Source organism: Microtus oregoni, unplaced genomic scaffold (assembly GCF_018167655.1).
Source record: "Microtus oregoni isolate MIOR12 unplaced genomic scaffold, Mior012 000032F_ref0000030, whole genome shotgun sequence".
Classification (NCBI taxonomy): Eukaryota; Metazoa; Chordata; class Mammalia; order Rodentia; family Cricetidae; genus Microtus; species Microtus oregoni.
In genome coordinates, this window is record NW_024543091.1 from 14524862 (window position 1) to 14551285 (window position 26424).

At 36.4% G+C, this 26424-nt stretch overlaps 1 protein-coding gene across 2 annotated transcripts in view; it reads right to left on the reverse strand.

The window, feature by feature from the left end:
- Positions 1–26424, reverse strand: part of Rfx7 (regulatory factor X7) — an 84512-nt gene that overhangs the window by 13080 nt on the left and 45008 nt on the right. For both annotated transcript variants that reach the window (XM_041679436.1, XM_041679435.1), the window contains exons 3-6: positions 22756–22789; positions 15942–16024; positions 14423–14545; positions 1843–1959 (exon numbers count right to left, since the gene is read on the reverse strand). In XM_041679436.1, coding sequence (XP_041535370.1) covers positions 1843–1959; positions 14423–14545; positions 15942–16024; positions 22756–22789 — 357 coding nt within the window. The remainder of the gene's footprint in view (positions 1–1842; positions 1960–14422; positions 14546–15941; positions 16025–22755; positions 22790–26424) is intronic.

Below are 26424 nucleotides of genomic sequence, written 5' to 3' on the forward strand. Positions count from 1 at the left end.
GCAAAGGGATGGGAAACTTGAGTACAGGGAACAGGGACAAAAACAGCCCTTAAGTGTATCACAAGGGCTTTAACCTTTACATTTCTTTTTCCACTGAAACATAAAGGATTATCACCCGTAACATGCCAAAGACACATCAAGACCTTTTCTGTCTGTATTCAGGAAACAAGGGTAGAGTGGTTCAAATGCACCTGTGACTCCTTTTGAAAAGCAACCTTCCTCCTTGTCCCTTTCTCTCATTGCCACAGTAGCTAATTTAAGGCCTTAAAAATGCCAAGAGCTAAGCAAGGAAGAAATGAATGCATTTCTAATAAAAGATAGTCTATTTTATACTCTTCTAAGGAGCAGAAAGACCTTTAATAAATTCTTAATTTTCACCCCTTTACTTCTGTTTGCTTATGCATATTTCTCTGTCACAAGAAGGGCCATTCCTATGCCCTGCTTTAATGGCTGCCAGAAAAATAGTGAATACTTGTACTATTTTGTTTGAGCTTTAACAAATTAAGCTTGCCTGAAGATCAGAGTGTGGGGCTAGCCGCACTAGTTAGTCATAGAGGCCAGGCAGTGGTAGCTCCAACCTTTAATCCTAGCACTAGGGAGGTTGAGATAGGAAGTGATATGGCTGGGCAGAGAAAGGAGTATAAGGGGGGAGAAGACAGGAGCTGAGGATTCAGTCTGAGGTTTCAAAGAGATGGCATTCAGTTTGATTACTTGTAGAGGCAGGATACCCAATTCAATCTGAGGATTTTATAGAGGTAAGAACTAGTGGCTGGCTGCTCTGATTCTCTGATCTTTCAGCTTTCACCCAATAATATCTGACTCCAGGTTTTTAATTATTAAGACCAATTAGAAATCATACTACAAATACGGACCTTTTTTTACAAGAACATTTTTGAGTGTATTATTAACATTATTGTTTTTTTTTAAATCAGAGAATTACCATGTTTCTTAGAGAAGAGAAAAAAAAGATAAGCTAACATCTTCCCCTGCTTTTATTGATATAATTTAGTTACTAAATACATCATTTCTTAATTTTTATTGTTAAAGCAAAGGTGATTGGATAAAAAGTGATAAAGGGCTGGAGAGATATCTCAGTGCTTAAAGCACTTGCAGGTCTTACAGAGAACATAGATTTGGTTTCCAGAACCCACACACTTTGAGGCTTACAGCTACCTGTAACTCCAGTTCCAGAGAAAACAACACCTTCTCCTGATCATATACATGTACACACATATGCATACAAAAATTTGAATAAAAATAGATAAAAATATAAAATAAAAGATAAAATCTATCAGAATCTTAATAAACTCACAAACCATTTTGATGTGTGATTCCCATCTGTATACTGTGAATATGTTTTATTACCACTGGTTAATAAAGAAGCTCCTTCAGCCTACAGCAGGGCAGAATATAGCCAGGCAGGAAATCTGAACAGAGATATATAGTAGGCAGAGTCAGAAGATACCATGTAGCTGCCTAAGGAGGACACTGGAATCTTACCGGTCATAGCCTTATGGTGATACACAGATTAATAGAAATGAATTAATTTATGATGTAAGAGCTAGCTAGAAATAATCCTAAGCCATTGGCCAAGCAGTGTTGTAAATAATGTAGTTTCTGTGTGATTATTCAGGTGTGGGCTGGCACAGTCTCCGTTTCCATCATTTGCTATTTCTCATGCAGTTTGGTAACAGCTGGGGAAATAACATCTGCAGTTATTCTTCTAAGGTTTCTGAGCTGTTTATTAGTTGATTGACATGTATTTCTAAATGTAGTTGCCAACTGAGTTACAACAGCAGATGAGCCAAATGAGATTACTGATAGCATTCTGATAAAGGATATTTAGATTTGCCTCTAGTGCCCAAACGGCGTGCCTTCATGTTTGGAAATACGTTTTTCATGATTTTTCCGAAGTCAGCAGCACTTAATGGATGGTAGCCAAGATTGTCACAATAGCTCCTGCAAAAGAAGGACAGACCGAATAAAAAGTGACAGATTTCAGCATCACATAGTATGGTGTTACTTCATTGCACCCTTGGTAAGGTGAAGCAATGGACCTTCTAGTAATTCATGACAATTTATGAACTCTTATTCTTGGGAGTTGCACTTTAATTCAGCTTGAATTTGCTGGACTCACTCTAAGGGTCTACAGCATTGTTTTCAATACTATCGGGGAAATGTGTACAGAGACACTATATTGGTAAAAAGTTCCCAGTTCTGGTCAAACTCAGGGTTTTAAACGAGTACATGTAAGTTCATCTAGCAGGGCTATAATTTCTACACACATAGCAGGTTTACATACAAAGATAACTTTCGTCTCATATCATGAATGTTGGGCATAATTGTTTAATGCCATGAGATGGTTTAAACACTAAATTAAAAGAGACATTTGAGGTCATCTGTACCAATATTTTTACTCCACTGATAAGGCTGATAACAAGGGCAATGAGAAGTTCTGAAAGACCAGAGTCACCCTTTCCTTTGTATCCCTTTAGTTTTGTGAAAGCTTAGAATGAGAAAATAATTCAGTTGTATAGCTTAACTTCCTGTTACACACAGAAATGGCCATACTGTTAAACAGTGAGTTACCTCATGTGAGTCTCTCCCCTCATTAGGACAGCTATACTGTGAGGTAACCTGTCTATCTAGATTTCAGTGGTTTTAATTTTTTTTTTTTTTGATTTTTCGAGACAGGGTTTCTCCGTAGCTTTTGGTTCCTGTCCTGGAACTAGCTCTTGTAGACCAGGCTGGCCTCGAACTCACAGAGATCCGCCTGCCTCTGCCTCCCGAGTGCTGGGATTAAAGGCGTGCGCCACCACCGCCCGGCAGTGGTTTTAATTTTTAAAGAAAAAGAATTTCATTATTACCCATTGGAAAATTCTGAATAGTCAATGATTCTTTTTAAAGTATAGTTTATGGAGCATTTATAGGGTACACCCAGTCATGAGTTTGAAATAAGTGCTGTACTACAAGCTATGGGTCTTGCCAGAACAAGTAAAGACACTGGTTATTTTACATCTCATTTTCCTGCTTAAACTGCAGGGTTCATCAAGCAAAGATTTGGTGTCAACACCTAAGTCATAGAGTTAAGGTATTTTTAGGCACTTAATAAAAAAAAAAAAGGAAAGAACAAAGAATGTTCTGTTTATAGGATAACAAACTCTAACACCATTCTTTTTAATTTGTTTGTCTTTGTTTTTCAAGACAGGGTTTCTCTGTGTAGCTCTGGTTGTCCTGGAACTTGCTTTATAGACCTGCTGGCCTCAAACTCAAAGAGATCAGTTTGCCTCTGCCTCCCAAGTGCTGGGATTAAAGAAGTATACCATCACCGCCTAACTAACACCATTCTTTTTACTTATTTATTTATTTATTTATTTATTATGTATACAATAATCTGTCTGTGTGTATGCCTGCAGGCTAGAAGAGGGCACCATTACAGATGGTTGTGAGCCACCATGTGGTTGCTAGGAATTGAACTCAGGACCTTTGGAAGAGCAGGCAATGCTCTTAACCTCTGAGCCATCTCTCCAGCCCCAACACCATTCTTAAAATGAGATTTTTTTTTTTCATTCTTGTAGGGGATCTGATCCCACCCCTGCATCTGAGGTAGGTAGCCCCAGTGAGTTGATCTGACCTGGCTGGCTAACACAGGTCCACAACTGAGCCTTTGGTTGGTCCACCCAAGCATTTACCTCATCTGGAAACTGCTGGAGCTAAAGAAAGGACTGGTTGTATGGAATGTTACCTACAAGATCTCCAAGACTTGCGGTGGCCATAGGATACACCAGAGGAGCTCTGCTGAGGACCTAGTGAGGCTGGTTTATCAAAAACCAGAGGCCTTGAACCAGACCAGTGAGTCATTGCAATGAACACTTGCCAGTCAAGCTGATGGGACAAAAGGGTTTACTATGTGACACACCAAAGCCTCCAATGCAACCAGGGCAGAAGTGATGAGAGGCAGGAGAGAAGGAGAAACAGATTTTTCTGTTCCTGGTATGGGTTTGTTCTGTTTCGGCTTATGGGTTGTTGTTTTTTTGTTGTTGTTGTTGTTGTTGTTGTTGTTTTGTTTTTTGGTCTTGCTTTTGTTTTGCTTACCTTGCTTTATTTTCTTTTGTGGGGTGGGGGTGCAGGAGGGATAGGGAGAGATATGGAGGGACTGGGAGGTAAGTAGAATTGGGATACATGATGTAAAATCCCCAAAGATTCAATTAAAAAGTTTTAAAAAATTGGAAGTACAATTAACTTTTAATATGACTGAAAAAGTCACTAAAAATACATAGAATTAAGAGGGGCTGGAGAGATGACTCAGATGTCCTGAGTTCAATTCCTGGCAACCACAACTCACAACCATCTGTAATGAGATCTGGTGCCCTCTTCTGGTCTTCAGGGACACATGCAGGCAGAATACTGTACACATACTAAATAAATACATCTTTTAAAAAAATACATGAAATTCAGAGTTTAGTACTTTTTCATGTCATTTACAATTTAATTACATAATGTAAAAGTAAATATTGTTTAATGCTATAAAATATTCTAAAGAACAGTGGAGAAGATGGGTGCAAATAGTTAGAGAGTAACTGACCAGACCTTATACCATTAGTTCTTTATCAAAAGCAGTATTTTAGGGCTGGAGAGATGGCTCAGAGGTTAAGAGCATTGCCTGCTCTTCCAAAGGTCCTGAGTTCAATTCCCAGCAACCACATGGTGGCTCACAACCATCTGTAATGAGGTCTGGTGCCCTCTTCTGGCCTGTAGACATACACACAGACAGAATATTGTATATATAATGAATAAATAAATAAATAAATATTTTTTAAAAAAGTAGTATTTTATTTTTCTCAAACCCTTGTGGTAGATGATTTTATTAGAAAATTTATAGATAAGAATTTATTAATTTTTTCTAACAGAATAATTTATTAAGATGATTATTTTTCTAGTTAAGTATTACAATTTTTTGTTTTTTATTTTTTCAAGACAGGGTTTCTCTGTGTATCTCTCTCTGGCTGTCCTGGAACTCACTCTGTAGACCAGGATGGCCTCGAACTCACAGAGATCCATCTGTCTCTGCCTCCCTAGTGTTGGGAGTATAGGTGTGTGCCACCAATGCCTGGCTAAGAATTACAATTTTTTAACCAAGTCCATACTGTTATTTTAGTGGTCTTACCACTCATGTGTTACAGATCACAACCAATTAAAAAAGAGGGAAGCTACACAGCATAGTGGCACATGCCTTTAAATCCAATATTTAGGAGGCAGGGGATGGAGGTGGACCTCTAAGCCAGCATAGAGAGCTCCGGGTCACCAAGGCTACATAGTTAGACTCTTTCTGGGAAAAAAGTGTAGGGAAGTCCAAGAGATATGTTTGGATAATTGTCCCTTTACAGTGTCAATCAAATAATACATCTGAGGTAACACGGAAGATAAATTTGGTAAAAGAAAAAGGATTACTGGAATGCCAACGGTTTTTTTTATGTTATTTATTTGTTTGTTTGTTTTTTTGTTGACAGACTTTCTCTTTAGCTTTGGAGCCTGTCCTGGAACTAGCTCTTGTAGACCAGGCTGGCCTTGAACTCAAAGAGATCTGCCTGCCTTTGCTTCCCGAATGCTGGAATTAAAGGCATGCACCACCACTGCCTGGCTTGGAATGCCAACATTTTTAAGGAATCATACATTAAAACTATAGAGAAAACTCAGAAAGTGTCCGATATTTACTTATAAATAATTTGCTTTTTTCATATTGCTCCCTATTCTGGGGTACAGTAATTACACATAGTTAAGGCATGGCTATGTACACTGGTTCTGGAGTTTGTGACAGACACCAAAGAATGCCAGAATACATAGTATAGTGAAGGTGACCACAGCTGTCTCCAAATCAATTGGTTCCCAGGCTTGTGTTATAGTGTCTTTTAGGTTTGGCTTTGATGAGGTTAGAACTATTAGTATCATTAAACAGAGCTCAAATTAAGATCAAACAATTACTCTTGAAATTCAAAAGATTTATTTGAGGCAACCATGTAATGATCAGTACGCTTGGAAGACTGCTCTGTTGGAAGTTAACAAAAGTAATTTAAAGCAGAGTTAAATTATTGTTTATATAAATAATTACCATGTGTGACCACCTAGAAGGCTGTCTATATCTAACTTGATCTAGAGCTTAGCCAGTCCTTCTCCTTGAGGAGATGGAATGCGGAGAAGTTTTTAAAAATAATTATAAGCAAGTATTTTGCTTTGTGGGTTGCCTGAGACTGCAAGCAAACTATAATTGCAGTAAATTGTAAACTAACTGGAAAGAGTAAAGAGAAGCTGGGGAATAAGATGGATGGATGTGTTGCTGTCAAAAATTTGAATGGTCCTACGTCTCAAGAAGATCACATGCATTTGGAGGGTTCTGTGCATGCTCAAGAGACTTGAAAAAGCTGAGGTTCCCATATTGGGCTAAAGAGAAAAGTCTCCCTAAATCAGAAAATGAGGGCTAAGGACAATTGCATGCCTGACTGTTGATGCTGAACCCCAGTGCACATTCATGGAGACCCCTAGTGAATAAAGACTGGGAGATTTATTGGTTGTAGGTCCTTAGTGAAATCTTTATCTTATTAGCTAACTATTAAGCTAGGTAGCCTTCAGGAAGCAGATATAATTCAGTATAGTTCAAAGCAGTCACTTAAGAAATCATCATTTCTTAGCTGGGCAGTGGTGGCACACACCTTTAATCCCAGAACTCAGGAGGTAGAGACAGGTGGATCTCTGAGTTCGAGGCCAGCATGGTCTTAAGAGCAAATTCCAGGTGGCCAGGACTACACAGAGAAACCCTGTCTAAAAAAACCAAGAGGGGAAAAACAAACAAACAAACAAAACATCATTCCCCCAGCAGCCAACAAATACTAACAACTATAAGAAGCAACAGACATAAGACTTAGATAGGGACCAAATCTAATTCCCAGAGTAGCGAATTATATATCTAACTTGCAACAAAGAATTATGAGCTATATAAAGAATGAAAACTTTGCCTAAAAAAAATGTAGTCATTAGAAGCTATGCCTGAGGAAGTCTAGATAGCTGATGGACTTGGTATACAAAGTGTATAAACAAGCTACTTAAAATATACTTGGAGTTAAGGGAAACCAAATTTCAACAAACAGAAAACATCAGTAGGAAGACAGAAGGTACACATATTAATAAAACCTATAGTTCTAGAAAAAATGCACTAATTTGCTATGATGAAAATAAGTATTAAAACTTTAGAGTTTAAGATTGTAATAACTGGTGAGAGGAGCTCAACAGAGTCTCAAGAGCAGATCTGATTAGTCCAAGAAATTAGCATTATGAGAAGATTACCATCTCTGAAGACCAAAAGAAAAGAAAGAATGAAGACAAAGAAACAGAAGCCTTGAGAATTATTTGGATATTACCAGAGTTCTAAAACAGAGGAGCACTGACTGCTCTCCCAGAGGACCTGGGTTCAATTCCCAGCACCCACATGGCTGTCTGCAATTCCAGTTCCTGAGGATCCAATACTCAAAGCAAAACACCAATACCCATAAAAACAACAGCTGGGCATGGTAGTGCAAAAGAGGCAGAAAGATCTTTGTGAGTTCAAGGCCAACCTGGTTTACAAAGTGAGTTCAAAGACAGCCAAGACTATTACACAGAGAAACCCTGTCTTAAATAACCAAAAATAGCTAAAAATTACCCAAGTTAAAGAAAAATTAATTTATATATCTCAGAAGTATAATAAACAAGCACTAAAAGCTTGGAGAAACATGTATTATGGACAGTTAAAGGCCAAAGTCAAAGATAGTATTTTGAAGGAAGCAAGAAGTAGCTCATTACGTGGCTCGAATGATCATTTCAATATGGCATACAGATATTTCTCATGAGAAAACATGAGACCAGAATGCAGTGAGATGACATATACACAGTGCTAAAATTAACTGTCACCTAAGAAGTCTATTTGCAACAAAACAAACCATCCTTTAAAAGTGAAGGATAAATTAAGACATTCCCAGAGAGGTACAAAATTCAAATTCAATACTAGCAGGTGTGCCATACAAGAAATGCTAAAGGCAGTCATTCAGGCTTAAATAGGGATGAGATAGCAGCTCTGAAAAACATTCACATGAAAAATAAAGAATACCAGTAAAGACAACTAAATATAAGTACAAATAAATATATCTTCCATGCATGATTTTTGATATTCTCCTATGTGAACAGAAAGGCAACTGCGTATAACACCAGTTATAAATCTGTGTTGATGGGCACGTCATAAAAAAAATGTAAGGGAAACAGAGATACACGTCCAAACATATTTTTTGTATTTTTGACTTTTTGTAGTAATAATCCAAATTAGATTCTGAAACAAATTAAAATGCTAGTTGATCTATCTGGGATAACTATTAGAAAACCTGAAATGGACTGGAGAGATGGCTCAGAGGTTAAGAGCACTGCTTGCTTTTCCAGAGGTCCTCAGTTCAATTCCTAGCAACCACATGGTGGCTCACAACCATCTATGATAAGATCTGGTGCCCCCTTTTGGAGTGTAGGAATATATGCAGGCAGAATACTGTGTACATAATAAATAAATAAATCTTAAAAACAAACAAACAAACAAACGCCCCAAAATGTAGAAAGTGAAAACATTTTACTGTAAAATAACCCTTTAATGGAAAAATAGCAATAGAAGAAGAGGAACAAAATGAGTTATATAGCACACAGAAAATGACCAGCAAAACCAGTAAATGTAATTTCTACCTCATCAGAAATCACACTAAATGCAAAAGATTGTAACATTCTAATTAAGTTAGGTATTAGTTCAACATGTTTAATATAAAACACGGTCAAATCAGGTTATCTATAGATCCAAGGACACAGCAGTTCAAAAGTAAAAATAAAGCACTGACTGCTCTTCCAGAGGTCGTGAGTTCAATTCCCAGCAACCACATGGTAGCTCACAACCATCTGTAATGAGATGTGGCGCCCTCTTCTGGCTTGTGGGCATGCATGGAAGGAGAATGTTGTATACATAATAAAAGTAAAAATAAGACAAAATGAACAACCAGAAAGAGAACAGTATGTTGAGAGCCTGAAAGAAAATAGGAGCATCTATGCTAATATCTAAAACAACAAAAATTCACAAATACATGGAAATTAACCAAGAATATTTAAAAATAATCAATGGGCTAATGAAGAAATAACAAGAGAAATTATAAAATATTTAAGGTAAATAAAAATTAAAACACAACATACTGAAACGTGTGTGATGTAGTCAAAGCAGTGCTTAGAAAATGTATCCACACATGACCACGTTAGAAAAGCATAAACTTACCCAATCTTCTACATTAAGAAGCTAAAGGGTGGGGTGGGGAGAGAACTAAAAGCAAGCAAAAAGAAGAAAAAATATGAGGATTGGAGTGGGAAGGAAAGAAACATGGAACAGAAAAATATTAGGGGGGAAAAAAAGTAAACCAAAGTTGATTCTTTGAAAAGATAACAAAGTTGATAAACTTACCAAGGGCGTGGGGAAGAAGAACTAAAAAAAACCGTATATCCAAATTACATAAAATAAGGGATGAAAGAAACACACTCAAATATATAAAAAGGGGATGAAAGAACAGTGCTACTGGCCTTACTGAAATAAAAATTATTATGAGAAAAAACTGATATCAATTAATTAAGCTATGTGAAATGATCGAAATCCTAGAAACACACAACTACCAAAATAAACTCTGAAAGATAATCAGATCTGTAATAAGAGACTAAATTAGTCATTTAAAAGTACCTACAAAAAAAATCCCAGTTTCAGGTGGCTTCACTGATACTTCAAAAACTCTCACACTGGGGCTTGAGAGATGGCTTAGCTGTTAAGAGCACTTGTTGTTCTTGTAGACAACCCAGGTTTGAGTCTCAGCACACACATGGTGGCTAACAACCATCTGTAACTCCAGTTTCAGGGGCTACAACATACTCTTCTGGTCTCCATGGCACCATGCAGCCATATGACATGCAGAAATACATGCAGGCAAAACACCCATATACATAAAATAAATAATAATAATAATAGAAAATGTTGGGTATAGTGGTGCACACCTTTAATCCCAGCTCTCTGGAGGCAGAGGCAGGCAGCTCTCTGAGTTCGAGTCCAGGCTGGTCTACATGGTGAGTTCCATGACAGCCAGAACTATATAGTAAGATCCTGTCTCAAAGAAAAAATAAAAACAAAACAAAAAATAAAACAAATTCTCAAGTTTAGCTCATACTGCTATCATTACCCAGATACCAAAATCAAACAAAAGGACCATAAGAAAACTGCAAATTAAGTATCTCCTGTGAATAAAGATGCAAAAATCTTTAGCATAATACTAATACCCTAAATTTAACTATATACATAATGAATTATCCACAATGATCAAATGTGATTAATCCCAGAAATGTAAGATGAATAAAAAATAGTAATATATAAGTTTGACTCCATAAAGAAGAAAATCCAAAATGGTTATCTTACCTCAGATCCCAATAAAACAACAAACAAATAAAGAAACAGAAATCTGACAAACTGCAAGCAAGCTAATAAAAGAATGAAAATTCTTCAAACCAAAGAAGCTCTATCAAGGAAAACCCATAATCAACATCATATTTGATGGCAGAAGAATGGAAGAATTCCACCAAAGAACAGGCCCCTGACAAAGCTAAACATCTCTCCATCATAAATAATCTAAAGAAATGAGTTCTAGAAGAAATATATTTCAACAAAATAAAAGCAGTTATGACAAACCTAGAACAAAAATACTAAATGAGGAAAACTAAACATTTCCCCTAACATCTGGAATAAGACAATGGTGTCTCTTACCCCCCAGATTGATTAAAAATAGTGCTTTAAATCTTAGCTAAAGCATTAAGTCAAGAAACAAAAGGGATACAAAATTCATATGGAACCACAAAAGGTTTCCAATAGTTAAGCACAATCCTTAGCACAAAAAGCCCTGCTGAATATACTACAGAAACAACAGCAACACGACACCAGCACAAAAACAAGACACGCAGACCAACACAACACAACAGAGGATGCAGAAATAAACTCACATAGATACACTCAACATACATTAGGAAAAAGACAAAAAAAATCGATTTCCAAAGATAGAAGAATGAAATGAACCTTTATCTTTCACCCAGTATAAAACTCAGTTCAAAATTAAAGACACCATGAAAGACCTGAAGCTCTGACAATACTAGAGGAAAACATAATAAGGCATGCAGCACAAATTCTAACTGGTCTTGTAATAAAACTTGGAGTCAGCTATCGGGGGTAAAAGTTGAAGAATCAGAGCTGTCAGCCCCACTACAGAGTTCTTACCTCTCTACCAATGCTCAGACCAAAGGGGTGATCCTGATTCTATGAATTCTCAGATTGAATCCCCAGACTGCATTAATTCTCGACTCCATCAGAGCTCCTGTCTCCTCCTGCTTTATAGTCCTTTTGAAGCCCAGCCATATCACTCTTTTCTCCACCTCCCTAGCACTGGGATTAAAGGTATGAGCTGCCACCACCACCTGTCTTTGCTTCTCTTTGAGGCTGGATTAATCTAGTGTAAACCCAGTGTGGCCTAGAATTCACAGAGATCCATCTGTCTCTGGCGGTATGGAATTAAAGGCCTGTGCCACCATTGCCCAGTTTTAAAACAACTCTTGATTGAAGGTAAGACCTTCTAGCTGGAGATATCATACACTTTGTTTATAGGAATTGGAGAAATCAAGCTGGTAATGGACCTGGCAGCCTCCTTCCTGATGGCTAGCTCTCATGGTGTTGAAAGGCATTATGCAAGATGCTGGAACAGGAGCTGCAGGGATGACTCAGAGGTTAAGATCATTGACTGCTCTTCCAGAGGTCCTGAGTTCAATTCCCAGCAACCACATGGTGGCTCACAACTATTTATAGTGGGATCTGACATGCAAGCATACGTACAGGCAGAATACTGTATAATAATAAATCCTACAAACTATAATTACAACAGGCCCAGCATTAGTGGCACTAATATCTTGAAGGTAACCAACTCTATCTGATTATACTTATGGCCAACTCAATAGGAACTTATATTTGCTACTGTAAACTTTGTCAAGAACCTGTGGCTGGAGGTCAGATTCTAGAAGACACCTACTACTACCATTTTGCCAAACTGACATAGAATCCAACTGCCTTCTAAACACTTAATACCCATAGAGTAGTGCAGCTCTCAGCCCTCAACAAGGAAGCTTCTTTTGTAGCAAACAGAGCTTGTTTTTTTAATGAATATTTATTTATTATGTATACAGTGGTCTGTCTGCATGTTTGCCTACACACCAGAAGAGGACATCAGATCTCATTATAGATGGTTATGAGCTACCGTTGGAAATTAAACTCAGGACCTCTGGAAGAGCAGTTACTGCTCTTAACCTCTGAGCCATTTCTCCAGCCCCAAACAGAGAATCATAACTGGTCAAAATGTAGAGAGAAAATGACTATGGAATACCCATTTTCAAATAGGTCATTTTTCTTTTGTTCTTTTTTTAAATATTTATTTATTTATTATGTATACAATATTTTGTCTACATGTATGCCTGCAGGCCAGAAGAGGGCACCAGACCTCATTACAGATTGTTGTGAGCCACAATGTGGTTGCTGGGAATTGAACTCAGGACCTTTGGAAGAACAGGCAATGCTCTTAACCACTGAGCCATCTCTCCAGCCCCTAGGTTGTTTTTCTAATCCCCACACTCAGGAGACAGAGGCAGGTGGATCTCTGTGAGTTCGAAGCCAGCCTGGTCTAAAGAGTGAGTTACAGAATTATGAGGACTGTTTCACAGAGAAACTGTCTTGAAAAAAACGTAAAAACAAACAAATAAAAAAAAATCATTTGTCAATTTTTCTTTTAGGAAACTAACAAGACATCTTTGGATTATTTCTCAAATTTTCCTACTTCAGACAAGTTTATAACTTTAGAGCTAAAAGAAACTGCATGTGTCTTCAAAAATTTTTTCATTTTATAGATGTGCTAAACGATAAAAAGAATACTTAAACACTTGCCCAGGTCATAGAAATTTGTTGACAACATCTATTTTTCTTAACCTTCAATTCATGGTTTCTTCAACATATCATACGAGTATTCTTTTATTGAATTCAGATGTATTTCATAGAAGTTTCGGAATGTTCTCTTTATTTTAATTACCTTACTATTTGCACTGGATCTATGCTTACCATAAATAAATATATCTATATATCTCTATCTATCTATCTATCTATCTATCTATCTATCCTCCTCCTTCCTTTCTTGCTGTAGCCCAGGCTGCCTTTATACTTACAATTCTCCTGGATCAGTCTGGGCTCAAAGGCATATATGACCACCACACCTAACTACTACACATACACACATCCTGGGGGTGTGTCAGTCCTCAGACAGGCAGAGTTAGCATACAGCAGACCCTCAATAGACAATTTCAGATAGCACGAATGACAACTTTCAGCTTCAGCTTTTCTTAAGAGAAAACACTAACGTTCTTGGTTCAAATTGTTCTCTTGCTCATTTCAAGTATGCATTCTGTGTTTTCTATAACCCCACTATGTTCCCTTTCATGAGCTAAGGAATATGAGTAAAACTACAAAGCTTTCTTTTTAGACACCAACAATCTTCTCAATAAATGTAGCTTCTCTGCGTAACTTTAAACTAATTAACAATAGCATTTATTTGACAATTTTCTTACAAATTCTATAATTACAACAAATTAATTTTTGCTAGTTTGATGTTTCAATAACCACATAATTTTGGCTTTCTTTATTCTACCAGAATAAATTCTTCCTTTTAGATAAATTATAAACACACTAAGCAAGACTGAATTTCTCACTTACGAGTCATGCTCTGTCTCAGAAGCCCTCTAACGAAAGCACTTTTGTTTCCTACATTTAAAGAAATTATTTGCATATCAGTTATATGTGTGTGTGCATATTTTGTATGTCACTGATCTCTTATCCTTGAATAGATAATTCACAACATTTTTTGTTTGGCAGGGAAAATTAATTAGTTTTAAATTAATGAAAAGTGACTTTTTAAAAAGTCCCAATATCAAAAGATGTTTTAGTTTTTTCTTATACACTGATTTCTGTATTGCCATCCACTGTCCCTCTAGTCCCTCCCACTATTCTTGCTATTCTAGAAATTCTATAAGAATCTTTTAAATTCGGTATCCCTATGCCATCATCTTACCCTCAGAACCCTAGACAAACCCTTTATTTAATAATCTTGCTCTATATTCATTCTACCACAAAAGCTTAGAGCTGGAAGGACTCATGGAATTTTCTAAAGCTAGATGGTAAGGAATGACAAAAATCAATCACTGTACCACATAGTACACATATGCTTTAATATATCATGGTATTAAGACACAGAACACTTACTTGTATTCGTCATAGACTTCTTGTTTGGGAAGTGAAGTCTCAGGATGCTCCTCTAAGGTATTCCGAATCCAGGAAAAGGCATGCATCTGCTGTGCCCGACTAGATGACATGGCATTCTGATCACTAATCATAAAATATAGACAAATTTTAGCTGAACTAGATAGCAATTCCATTAATAATTTTTAAAAGCAAGGCCTAAACATTATGTTAAAAACATATTAATTAATCAAATTGAGCTCAGGACATATGGTGGATCTATATACAGGAATCTATAAACAAATTGCTCATTTGAGATTGTGAGCTAGTTTTTACAATCAGTGTCCGACTGCAATTATGAACCTGTCCCATTCCTGGTTTGGATTCTAAAGAATGATAGGTGGTAGGGATATTACAACATTAGGTATTTGTTTTGGCCAAAATCAACTCTGTGTGAATATTTCCTAACTTACTTGCCCATTCATTTGCCTATACTTACTAAATCATTAAATGTTTAAAACAAATATTATGGTAAATTCTTTATATTCCATTTGGTCTGCACACTCAAAGAATATGCCATGTAGAAGTACCTACCATGAAATCATACTAAACACCCCATCTCTAAAATTGATGGGAGAGATCTCAAGAGGATCAATCTCCCACTACAACCCTTCTCACAACTAGGCTCTTTGCATAGACTACCATGTCTACCCAAAACATGAATTTATTATTTGGTAGTACTTTTATAAACTGAGCTCATGAAATTGGCATTATTCACAATACAAGGCAAGCTACTCTGACATTCATCTCAGCCTCCTAAAGAGTCATCTGATTCCAAAATACTGAACACATTTTTCGGTCAGGAAATAATTTACATAGTTATTACATTTGGTATGAGGCAGGACAGGTAAAATCAAGAAAACTTTTATTGCATTTCTTTTAAAGGGCAATTTTAAATGAGTAGAATATTGGAAATAACATATGAGGAGAACGAAACCTCAGAAATACTAAAAGGTAATTAAACACTTAAGAACAGAATCTGAAGAACAGTTTTTTCCACGTAAGTATTTTTAATGATGAAACTAAAGCAATACCTCAAGCACTTAAAGTGAGGTATATCTACCACGAATTATGCTTAACACTGTACTTCCTTTTCCCTCTCTTTTATCTCATATGTGCTTACTTATCACTACATTTAAAACAACCCCACACCTTATTAATCAAGAATACTTATTTGGTTATTCTTTGGTTTTCTGTTCTTTTTCATTTTCACAAATTTGTATACTGTATAAATACTCCCACTGACCTATACAACAAAATCCAACTTACATTTCACAGTATTTAGCCAGCTCCACAAATAAATTAGTAAAAACTGCAGGTAAATACTTAACCAAATATTATCAAAGACCCAAATGATCTATTCTTTCGCCAGTCTGTGTTCTGAAAAGCTTAGGACTACTAAAACAACAGCCAATCATAATGCACACAGCTTAGCCCCATCCTCCAAACAAGACAGCTGTGACCAAGACAAGGACAGAGCTACCTTTTCTCTGCACTGCTGAGACCAGAAGGCAGCTGAAGGTAGAGGTAGAGTTTCTCTAGGTCTGTAAACTTCTCAACTTCTTGCTGGAAAAAAAGGGTAAAAAGAAAGACCATAAAAACATTTCCTCCCAAGTAAACTTATTAATATTTCCCCAAAAGCTACTCATGTATTTCTAATTTTCAAATACCTAAAATGTGACTAATGCTAAAGAAAGTTTAAAAAAACTGAAATAAAACCAGCAAACCCTTCTGAACTATGCAGGTGACATTATAGTTTGAATTTCAACAGTGGCTTCTATTTGGGTTACACTCATGTTGTAACTCTTTTTCAATGAAGATATCCATGGTAACTTATTTCAAGCAAAACTAAAGTAATGGAAAGTAAATTGGTTAGTGCTATTTCTGATGACAGAATTTTTTGGGGAGTTGTGAGGGTGGAAAAGGTCTTTTCAAGACAGGGTCATTCTATTATGCAGCTCTGGCTGTCCTGGAACTCTTGACATATTTCAGGCTGGCCTTGAACTCAAAGAGATCCACCTGCCTCAGCTTCCTGAAAGCTGGTATTACCAGTACCACCATGCCTAGTTCAGAATTTATTCTTTTTGTTTGTTTGTTTGTTTTTTGAGACAGGGTTTCTCTAACAGTCCTAGCTGTCCTGGGACTAGCTCTTGTAGACCATGCTAGCCTAGAACGCACAGAGATCACCTGCCTCTGCCTCCTGAGTGCTGAAATTAAAGGCTTGTGCCACCATTGCCTAACTCAGAATTTATTCTTAATAAAGCACAGTTTAAACACAGATTCAATTTTGAAGGGAAAATAACCCCCCACAACCCTGAACAGTCAATTTCATTTATGTGTGTTATTTACAATTGTACACATTCTCTGTATTTAAGAAAAGCTCACATTTAGGAATGTGGTTTCAAATATACTTTGGGTTTTTATGTTAATTTTATTTATTTATCTGCTTAATTCTTAAAAATTGGATTAATAGTAATACATTAAAAGAAAACTATAGGAAAGAAACAACATGGAATTTTTTAGACTAAATAAAAATATCATAGATAATTAGAACATCTTTACTAAGTGACTCCAAGGCTATCTCAAAAATAAACCTATCTTCCAACTACAAGCATTTAAAAGCCATTGTGTATTTTAATTAGATACTCCAAAATGTAATTTTAGTTTTAGTCAAGTCTGGGTTAGTATGCTGACCTTGGTTAGCACTTAGCATTCACTATAGAATGCTTCCTCTAGCAGAGGAAGAAAGGAACTTTTCAAATGGTCCATGCTTTATACAAACCTCTCCAATGATGTATTGTAGTATACACATTGGCAGGGGCAGGAAGTATATAATCTCCCTTAGAAGCCCTCATTTTACTATCAGTCTGGTTCTCAGAAAGCATGTATCCTATATTCTAGTGTTCCCAACCACTTTTAGTCCATCCATCACTTTAGCAGTTAAGAACAATAAGATAATTCTCGTACCATTTAAAATAATCATGAAACACACTTGAAAGTTTCAAAATTAAATGAAATCATTCATTCATGTAGAATTAAGTATTTAGTACATTCTAGGTATTATTTATATTTTAGTAACAGGAAACGGAACAATAGACAAAATTTATGTACATAATAAAGATAAATGCTGTAAGCAAAAAAAAATGTTGGGAAGCATAGTTTAAAACAAAAGCATTGCCACAAAGCAAAAAGGCAAATGCTTTGCACAATGGCTGACCTACAGCAGAGATTCCTACAAGATATTGTTATTCTTTGTTATATTCAACTTTGTTATATTTTGCTTTCTATTGACTTAGTATTGTAATGGTGCCAGAAACAACGATAGGAGGTAGTACACATTATTACAATACAAAAATAGAGCCCCCCCCCACACTTTCTGTCCTCATATAGATAATTATGGTTTCCCCAACCCTATAAAGAATGATTCTTGGAAGAACTTTGCCCACAAAGACTCTAATACAAACTTCAATGTCAAGCATTGTAATATAAATAGAGAACACTGGAGTAAAATATCTTTGCTGAGGATGTAAAGGATGGTGGGAATTAAAAAGAGTTGAGAACTCCTATCACTCCTGGAGGAGAACTCAGGCACAACTACTAGCATGTGGGAAGATGGGTTTAGTGTTACTACATTTTCACCAGAAGCCAGAGACCAATTTTCCCCCCAGTGAATTCTTTCACATTTGAAATAGAAAAATCAATTCAATATTGTGATACAACGAAGAAAAATAATTAGACATAAATTGAAGGGGAATAAAGTACTATTCATTAATAATATAATTAAGCAGCCATAAAGTGTTAAAGCCTCCACATAAAATTACTGTTTAGAGGGCTAGAGAGTTAAAAGCACTGGCTGCTCTTGCAGAGGATCTGGATTTCCCAGCACTCACAGTTGGCTTAAAACCCCCGTAACTCTAGCTCCAGGGGAATTCAACATCTTCTGGCCTCTGCAGGCATTGTATATACAAGGTGCCTTTATATATATGCAGGCAAAAAACTCGTAAACATAAAATAAAAATACAATCACTGCATTTAGTTTATAAGTAGTGAGGCTGCATGACAAAAGATCAATATAAATATAGGCAAGTCACTAGCTAATAAAAATTTTTAATTACCAACCACAATAGCATTCAAACTTTAAAAAATTATTATTTAGAAATAGTTTTAAGAAAATTTGTATAGGGAGTGGAAGAGAAGTAGGAGGAGGGGAGGAAGTAATAAAATAAAATAAAGTAATAAAAAATTATCAGAGAAAAAAAGAAAATTTGTATGAAATCTATGAAAATGCTATAAAAGCGTATTGAGAGAAATTATGGAAGAACCAATTAATAGTGACATCCCAGACTCATAAGGGAGGACTTTGATAAAGTCACTGCAATTCCAATAAAAGTATTAATGGAACAATTTTTCTAAAATAGAAATTGACAAAGTAATTCTAAAACTTGTATGGAAATGGCAAAAAGAATTTGAGTTGTTTGTAGGTCTGTAATTCAGACTTCATATAAAGTGATAGCAGACAAGACAATGAGGTGATGTCATTGATGTGGAGGGAAACACAGTCTAGAAAAAGACCTGTCTCAAAACAAATAAATAAATGAACAATACTCCTCCCATCCGCAAAACCAAACAAGACAAAAATCAACCAAGCAAACGATGTTGGCAAATGCTTCCTTTAAAACATTTACAGAGCCGGGCGGTGGTGGCGCACGCCTTTAATCCCAGCACTCGGGAGGCAGAGGCAGGCGAATTTCTGTGAGTTCGAGACCAGCCTGGTCTAGAAGAGTTAGTTCCAGGACAGGCTCCAAAACCACAGAGAAACCCTGTCTCGAAAAAAAAAATTTACAGAATGACACAAAATAGTCAAAAAGAGCAGCTGTGTGCATCTGGAAGCTGCCTAAGGGAAAACAATAAATGAAGAGGTACTTAAGTTACTAGAAACATCTGAACTTCAGTAAACAACTCTTAGGACCCTATTATTCTTGCTTGAGACTGCTACCGTGACTCCATCTCATTTGGTCTGAATAGTAATGTTACAAAATGAGGCTGCCTGTGTCTAAATGAAGCAGGAAGCAGGGTTAGATGTACCTCCAGGAAGGTTAACTCCAGGATCAAGTAACTGAAAACACCCCTTGGACTGCCCTAGACAGTTCCTTAGTTGTACAAACCCTCTTTAACAATAGAAAAAAAATCTGACTATGGCTAGAAAACAAAACCCAGTAAGAGACTACTCCAAAGATACACATATGCACTAAGAAAACAAGATTTCCCAAGGTGACCTTTGGGATACCACAAACCACTTAAAAGCTCAAGCATATGGACTGCATCCCAAGCAGATGGCTATAAAGATTATAGACTAGATCACGTGTAGTAAATATAATATTACATAAGCAGAGATGCTAATCATCCATGCCAGTTAAAGAAGGATCTAATCCCTTCAGGGAACCCCTTCATTTCCTCTTTGTAACTAAAAGCCACTTTAAGCACAGGAGCTTTTGAACCATGTGCTTTCTGGAGCCCATTGCCTTGTGGAGTGTACTTGGCTTTCATTGTCACTCAATCAATGGCCTTCACTACTGCTTTTCTGTTTTGCTCAATTCTTCGAGATACAAAGAACTGAACATTGCATCATGAAAGATCCCAAGACCTGTCATCTTGAACTCATAATCCTCCTGCTTCAGCTCCTGAGTTCCTAGATTTAGAATTTTTTTTTAAAAAATTATTTCTTTTTATTTCATTTGCACTGGTGTTTGGCTTGCATGTATGTCATGTGAGGGTGTCAGATTTTGGGGTTACAGATAGTTGTGAGCTGACATGTGGGTGCTGGGACTTGAACCCAGATCCTCTGCAAGAGTAGTCAGTGCTCTTACCACTGAACCATTTCTCCAGTTCTGGTTTAAAAAAATTATTATTCTATAATTGCAAAAATAAAAATATTTAAAAATAGTTAACATTTTCCATCACTTGAACAAAATTCTCTAGTGCTTTTCTACTTCCATTCTATTTTCCTTATGTATGGATAAACACACACACAAATTTTTTTGTGGGGGTTGTTATTTTGAGATAGGGTCTTTTGGTGTAGCCTGGCTGCCCTGGAACTCGTAATGTGGACCAGGCTGGCTTTGAACTCTCAGAATTTTTCCTGTCTTTGTCCCGAGTGCTGGGATTAAAGGTATGTGCCACCATGCTTGACTCAGCAATATTTTTGAAAAGTCTGAGCACTCTGTTCTACTAAGTTTTTTACTTGGCTTTCAATGAGCTTAGGATGCATGTGTCTTTCCTGTCACAGCTATGCACACCAGACATAAACTACTCCTTCCTACTCTAATTCTGTTACCATTATCATTTGCCTTCCTTCCATGAGTTAACTCACTGAAATCCTTATTATTTTTCAAATATTAAAAACTCATTCTTAATTTTGAATGTGTGTTCCCTTTGTCTACTATGTGTTACAGGCAGGTCATTACACAACTTTGATTTTTTTGTTTTTGTTTATTGTGTGTGTGCACATGCATGCCACAGCATGTTTACAGAGGTCAGAGGATGAATTTGTGGAGCTCTTTCTCTTTTTATTTGGGTTCTGGAGATGGAACTCAGTTGATAGGCTACTGCCAGTGCTTCTTTATCCACCGAGCCATCTTGCCCGACCAGGTCTGCTCAGCTATTATGACCTCAAAGAAGCCTTTCCTGACCACCTACTTAAGTTTACTTTAGTCACCATCATTTGCCTTAATGTGTCCTTTTCAAATTTTATGATGGCACTTATCAATATCTGATATTTCAGGCTCACTTGTTTGTTTAATACAAACTCTTTTCTTCTTATTTAGTATTTAATTGATGTTACTCATCTTCTTATTTTGTCCATGATGAGAAAACATGGAAAATCTTCCAAAGTACGTATGTATGCCTTATGGCATACATATAACAATCTAAGATTATCCGTTATTTTATTTGTAAAAACGGAAGCAAGAACCTATTTCAGAGAATTATTGTAAGACAATGACAAGAAGCAGAGGGGTAAAAGAAGGAAGCCAGGGAGGAAAACAGGACGTGAAAAATACAGGTAAAAACACCCCTACAAAGCCATCCTTCAGCCATTAAATTAGAAATGTACAGAACTTATGGAATTTCCCCCTATGAACAACTGTTATTCATTTGTCTATGCTAACAATAACAGAAAACACTAGAAAACTATCATATCCCTATCACAACACCAGATACCTCAAATCAACCAAACAAACCCCACAAATTGTGGATAGAAGAAGGACAATTCATAATTTAACAGTGCAAAGCTGTAGGATGCTCATGAGCATAGGGAGTGGTAGTATCGTCATCCCAGCAGGTGCTTGTGTATGAGCGTCTATGCATGAATGAGTGTGTGTATGTATGAGAGAGAGGGTGTGTGTGTATATGTGTGTGTGTGTGTGTGTGTGTGTGTGAGAGAGAGAGAGAGAGAGAGAGAGAGAGAGAGAGAGAGAGAGAGATGTGTGTCCCACTAAGTATTCTAGGCTGGTTTTCAAACTTGTAGTCACTTTGACTTCACCTCTATGACTGCTGGGATTACATGCAAAGATGGCCTGGTTTTCCCCCCATACATTTAAAAGACCTAAGGAGGGCTGGAGAGATGGCTCAGCAGTCATGAGCTCTTGAAATATCCATGTCAGGAGGCTCACAATCCCCTGCAACTTCAGTGCTAGAGAACCTGACAGCTTCTTCTGGTCTGCAGGTACTGTACACATGTACAGACACTCACACATACACATATAAATAAAAATAAAATCTTTTCAAGACCCAAGGAACTACCAATTTAAAACTATTATTATATCTTAAAAATCTTAAAAACTGCAACCTAAAGATGAAAAAAAAACAAAACTCAGAGAAACAAACTCACCAAGAATATTAAAAGTTTTTAAGTACTTATAATTATAACCTAAATTTACATTATCTTTGTAGCTGAATTCCAAAACATTAGCCACCAAAACAATGATGACAAAGGTTATCTAATTAATCAATCCAAACATTTAAAATATTTTCTTTAAATAATTACATAGTAATAAGAATTTTAAAAATGACTCATTTAAATTAAATGTTTAAGTAATCTTTTAGTAAAGATCAATAAGATTCAAAACCACAATTGCTTCCAATTGTGATTTTTAGGATTGATGAGATACATACAAGAAAATAGCTGATAATGAACATAGCAAGAGGGTTATAAATGTAAAATTTTATTCACACAACTTAGCAGTATTTAGAATCAATTACTAATTTAAGTATGGCAGAATGTTAGGTATTACACTTACCAAAATGCAGTCCACTTTAGATTGTACAGTTTTGCTAAAAGAAAAAGAAGGTTAGAGTTAATAAAGAATAGAGCATTATTATATGTAATAACTCCTCTTAAACAGAAATAATAATTATATACACTAAGGAAAAACTGAAGCATCTTATTAAGTATTCTATTTTGTTATAATACCCATTAAAGTATAAATTAAAGCAAATTATGCAAAAACATTTAGATACTTTACACAGTCTTAAAAGATACCATAAACCAAATTACCTTTCACAAGAAGTCTAAGAGCCACTTAGATGCAACAAAACCTAGTTATGGAGCAGAGGAGATGACTCAATGGTTCTGAGCACTTTTATTTTTTGTTTTTTCAAGACAGGTTATCTCTGTGTGTGGCCTTGGCTGTCCTGGGACTTATTCTGTAGACCAGACTTGTCTCTGCCTCCCTAATGCTGGGATTAAAGGTGTGCATCACCACCACCTAGCTTGGTTATAAGCATTTGTTACTCTTGCAGAGGACCCAGTTTTTGTTCCTAGCACCCACATAAAGGCTCATAACTACCTGTCAATCCAGATCTGAGTATGCATGTGGTACACATACATACATACTCAGATATAGTCAAATACTCACACAATATAAATAAAAAAATCTTTAAAAAATCCAGTTATTTGATATATGATATAGATTATAAAGTGAAAATCAGTATTAAAATCTCATTTCAGTTAATATACATAGCATCAGAATTGTGTACTTATATCTATATTTCAATTCTATAAAAACAATGATGGCAAAAACATCAAGGTATGATGGAATTAAGTTTAGTTGTAAAGCTCAGAATGGCTGAAAGAGTAACAAGTACTTCTAGGTAGGTAGGATTAAAATTCTCTTTGAATAACCCTACAAAAGATTTTTTGTTTGTTTTGTTTCTTGACACAGGGCTTCTCTGTATAGTCCTGGCAGTGCTGGAACTCGCTCTAAAGAACAGGCTTTAAAAAAACCAGGCTTGCTTCAAACTCAGAGATGCACCTTCCTCTGCCTCCCAAGGGCTGGGATTAAAGGTGTATGCCACCACTGTGCAGCTACTTACATCACACACACACACACACACACACACACACACACTTAAACTTATCATTACAGTGGATATAAGTGGGTATACTTTTTAACTGACATTTTTCTTCAGCAATGCTGTGTGTGTTCTTCAGTTACCTACTGAACATGAGATTTTTTTCCTTTTAAATTGTTCCCATCCTTTGTCTATTTTTATGTGGATCTGGCTATTATATGTTTTTGTGTGTACATGTATATATACGTTTGCTCATGTAGAGAACAGAGAACCTCAGTTCCACACTACCTCCTTTGAGACAGTGTCTTGTTGCCCTGGGGCTTAACAATAGAATCAGAATAGTCTGACTAGACCCAACGATCCTCCTGACTCTTTCCCAGTGCTGAATCCAGCATTTTAAAGTGATTTCTGGGGCCTTAACTCAGGTCTTCATGTTTGAGAGACAAATACTTTATCAACTGAGCTAAATTTCTGGCTCAGGTCAGACTAATGATACTAAATTACAGGAAGTCATATATCTTAGATACCAACTCCTCACATACAGCTGACTTTGCTAATTAATAGCACCTGTGTCTCGTCAAAGTTAAAATTTTTAATCCAATGTATTAACTTTCTCTCTCCCTCTCTCTCTTTTTTTCTTTCTTTCTTTCTTTCTTTCTTTCTTTCTTTCTTTCTGACAGGGTTTTTCTATGTAGCTTTGGAGCCTGTATACCAGTCTGGCCTCAAACTCAAAGAGATCTGCCTGCATCTGCCTCCTGAGTGCTGGGATTAAAGGCATACGTGACATAAAGGCAGACTGCCTGGCTAACCTTCTCTTTATGATGTATTTTGTCTTGAGAACTTCTATCTAGGATTAGGGAGATGGCTTAGCAGTTAAGAAATGCTTATTGTTATTCCAGAGATCTGAGTTTGGTTTCCAGCACCCATACTGAGCAGTTTATTATAGCCATTAACTTCAATTCCAAGGAATCTGGCACCCTCTTCTGGCCTATGTGGGCATGCACAAAAATATAGCATATTCATATTCCTCTCTCCCTCCCGCCCTCTCTCTCATACACACACACACACACACACACACACACACACACACACACACACTTTTTAAAAGTAAATCTTAAAAGAAGAAGAAGAAGAAAAGGCCGTGCGGTGGTGGCGCATGCTATTAATCTCAGCACTCAGGAGGCAGAAGCAGAAGGATCTCTTTGAGTTTGATGCCAGATTGGTCTACAGAGTGAGTTCCAGGACAAGCTCCAAAGCTACACAAAAACCTGACTCAAAAAAGGACAACCCCCTCAAAGAAGAAAGAGACCCTATACAGCTAAGTATATACATTCTATTTTGAAAATGCTGTCATCTTTTAAAATCTCAATCCCTACCTGGGATGTTTGTGTATGGTATGTGTAATATACATATTTTTCTCTCCCAATTTGATTGTTCCCTAATCTGTTATGTCAAGTTTTCATGTAATCTTCAATCTGTTCTTGAATTTTATCTTGTTTTTACTAATTTTATTGTTTAACCCTGAGTAGTACCACTTTCAATACATTATATCCAGTTATTATTGACTCTCCTTGTCCATTTTCAATATGACCAATGATTCATGTACATTCACTTTTCCAGATGAATTTTACAATATTTTTGTATATATATTTAATTAATAAAGTAATTGATACAGGGTCTCCTTACATAAATCTAAACTTTGTCTGGCCCAGAACTTATTATGTATACTACGTATACTAGGCTGGCCTCAAACTCGAAAATCTGTCTGTCTCTGCTTTCCAGTGTTGGGAGGTGTACATTACTATGCCAGGTTCATTTATCCACATTTTTTTTTCAAATTCCACAGTTCTCCTAAGAATTACATCAAATGATACTGACAGAGATTGAACTGCAGTTGGAGGAGCAGATTAATTCCATAACAACTCAGAAATGACATACTGATAATATTTCTATCACATATTCTAGCTGACTTTTGATTGGTTTTCTAGGCTGACCTTCATCCCCACTAGTCTTCCAGTACTCTTACTAGTTTTAACGGAATATAGATTCTTTTGCAGATAAACATTTCATGAATAATTAATAATATTTTGATAATTTTCAGTATTTATATTTCTTTCCTAATTATTCTAGTTAAAAATCTCCTATACAATGATGAAGAATGATAGTGACAGCAGATATCTGTTTCATTTCCATATTAAAGAGCTTTCGTCTAAATTTTTTGAAATTATGAATAGTGCTGGTTTATGAAGTAACCAACCACTTTTTAAAACTGGATTTAAGGCCTACTCCATGATATAGAGCCCACTTAAAAACACCACTAATGGGGTCAAGAACATGAGACTACACAGGTATGAGCCTAGGGGAAAAACCTAATACTGCTAAAGGAACTTAAGCAATAAAATGCTCCTAATGGCATATTGCTATACACATGCATTAGTGCCTTGTTCAGCTTGTATCAGAGTAGCTTCTTCTTGCAGTGGATAAGAATTAACACAGAGACCCATAATTAGACAATGCACAGAGAATGAGAGAGACTTTGGAGCACTCAGTCCTAAATGGGATGTCTTCATTAAATCCCTCCCCCAGGGCTCGGGGATCTGTGCAAAAGAAGAGGA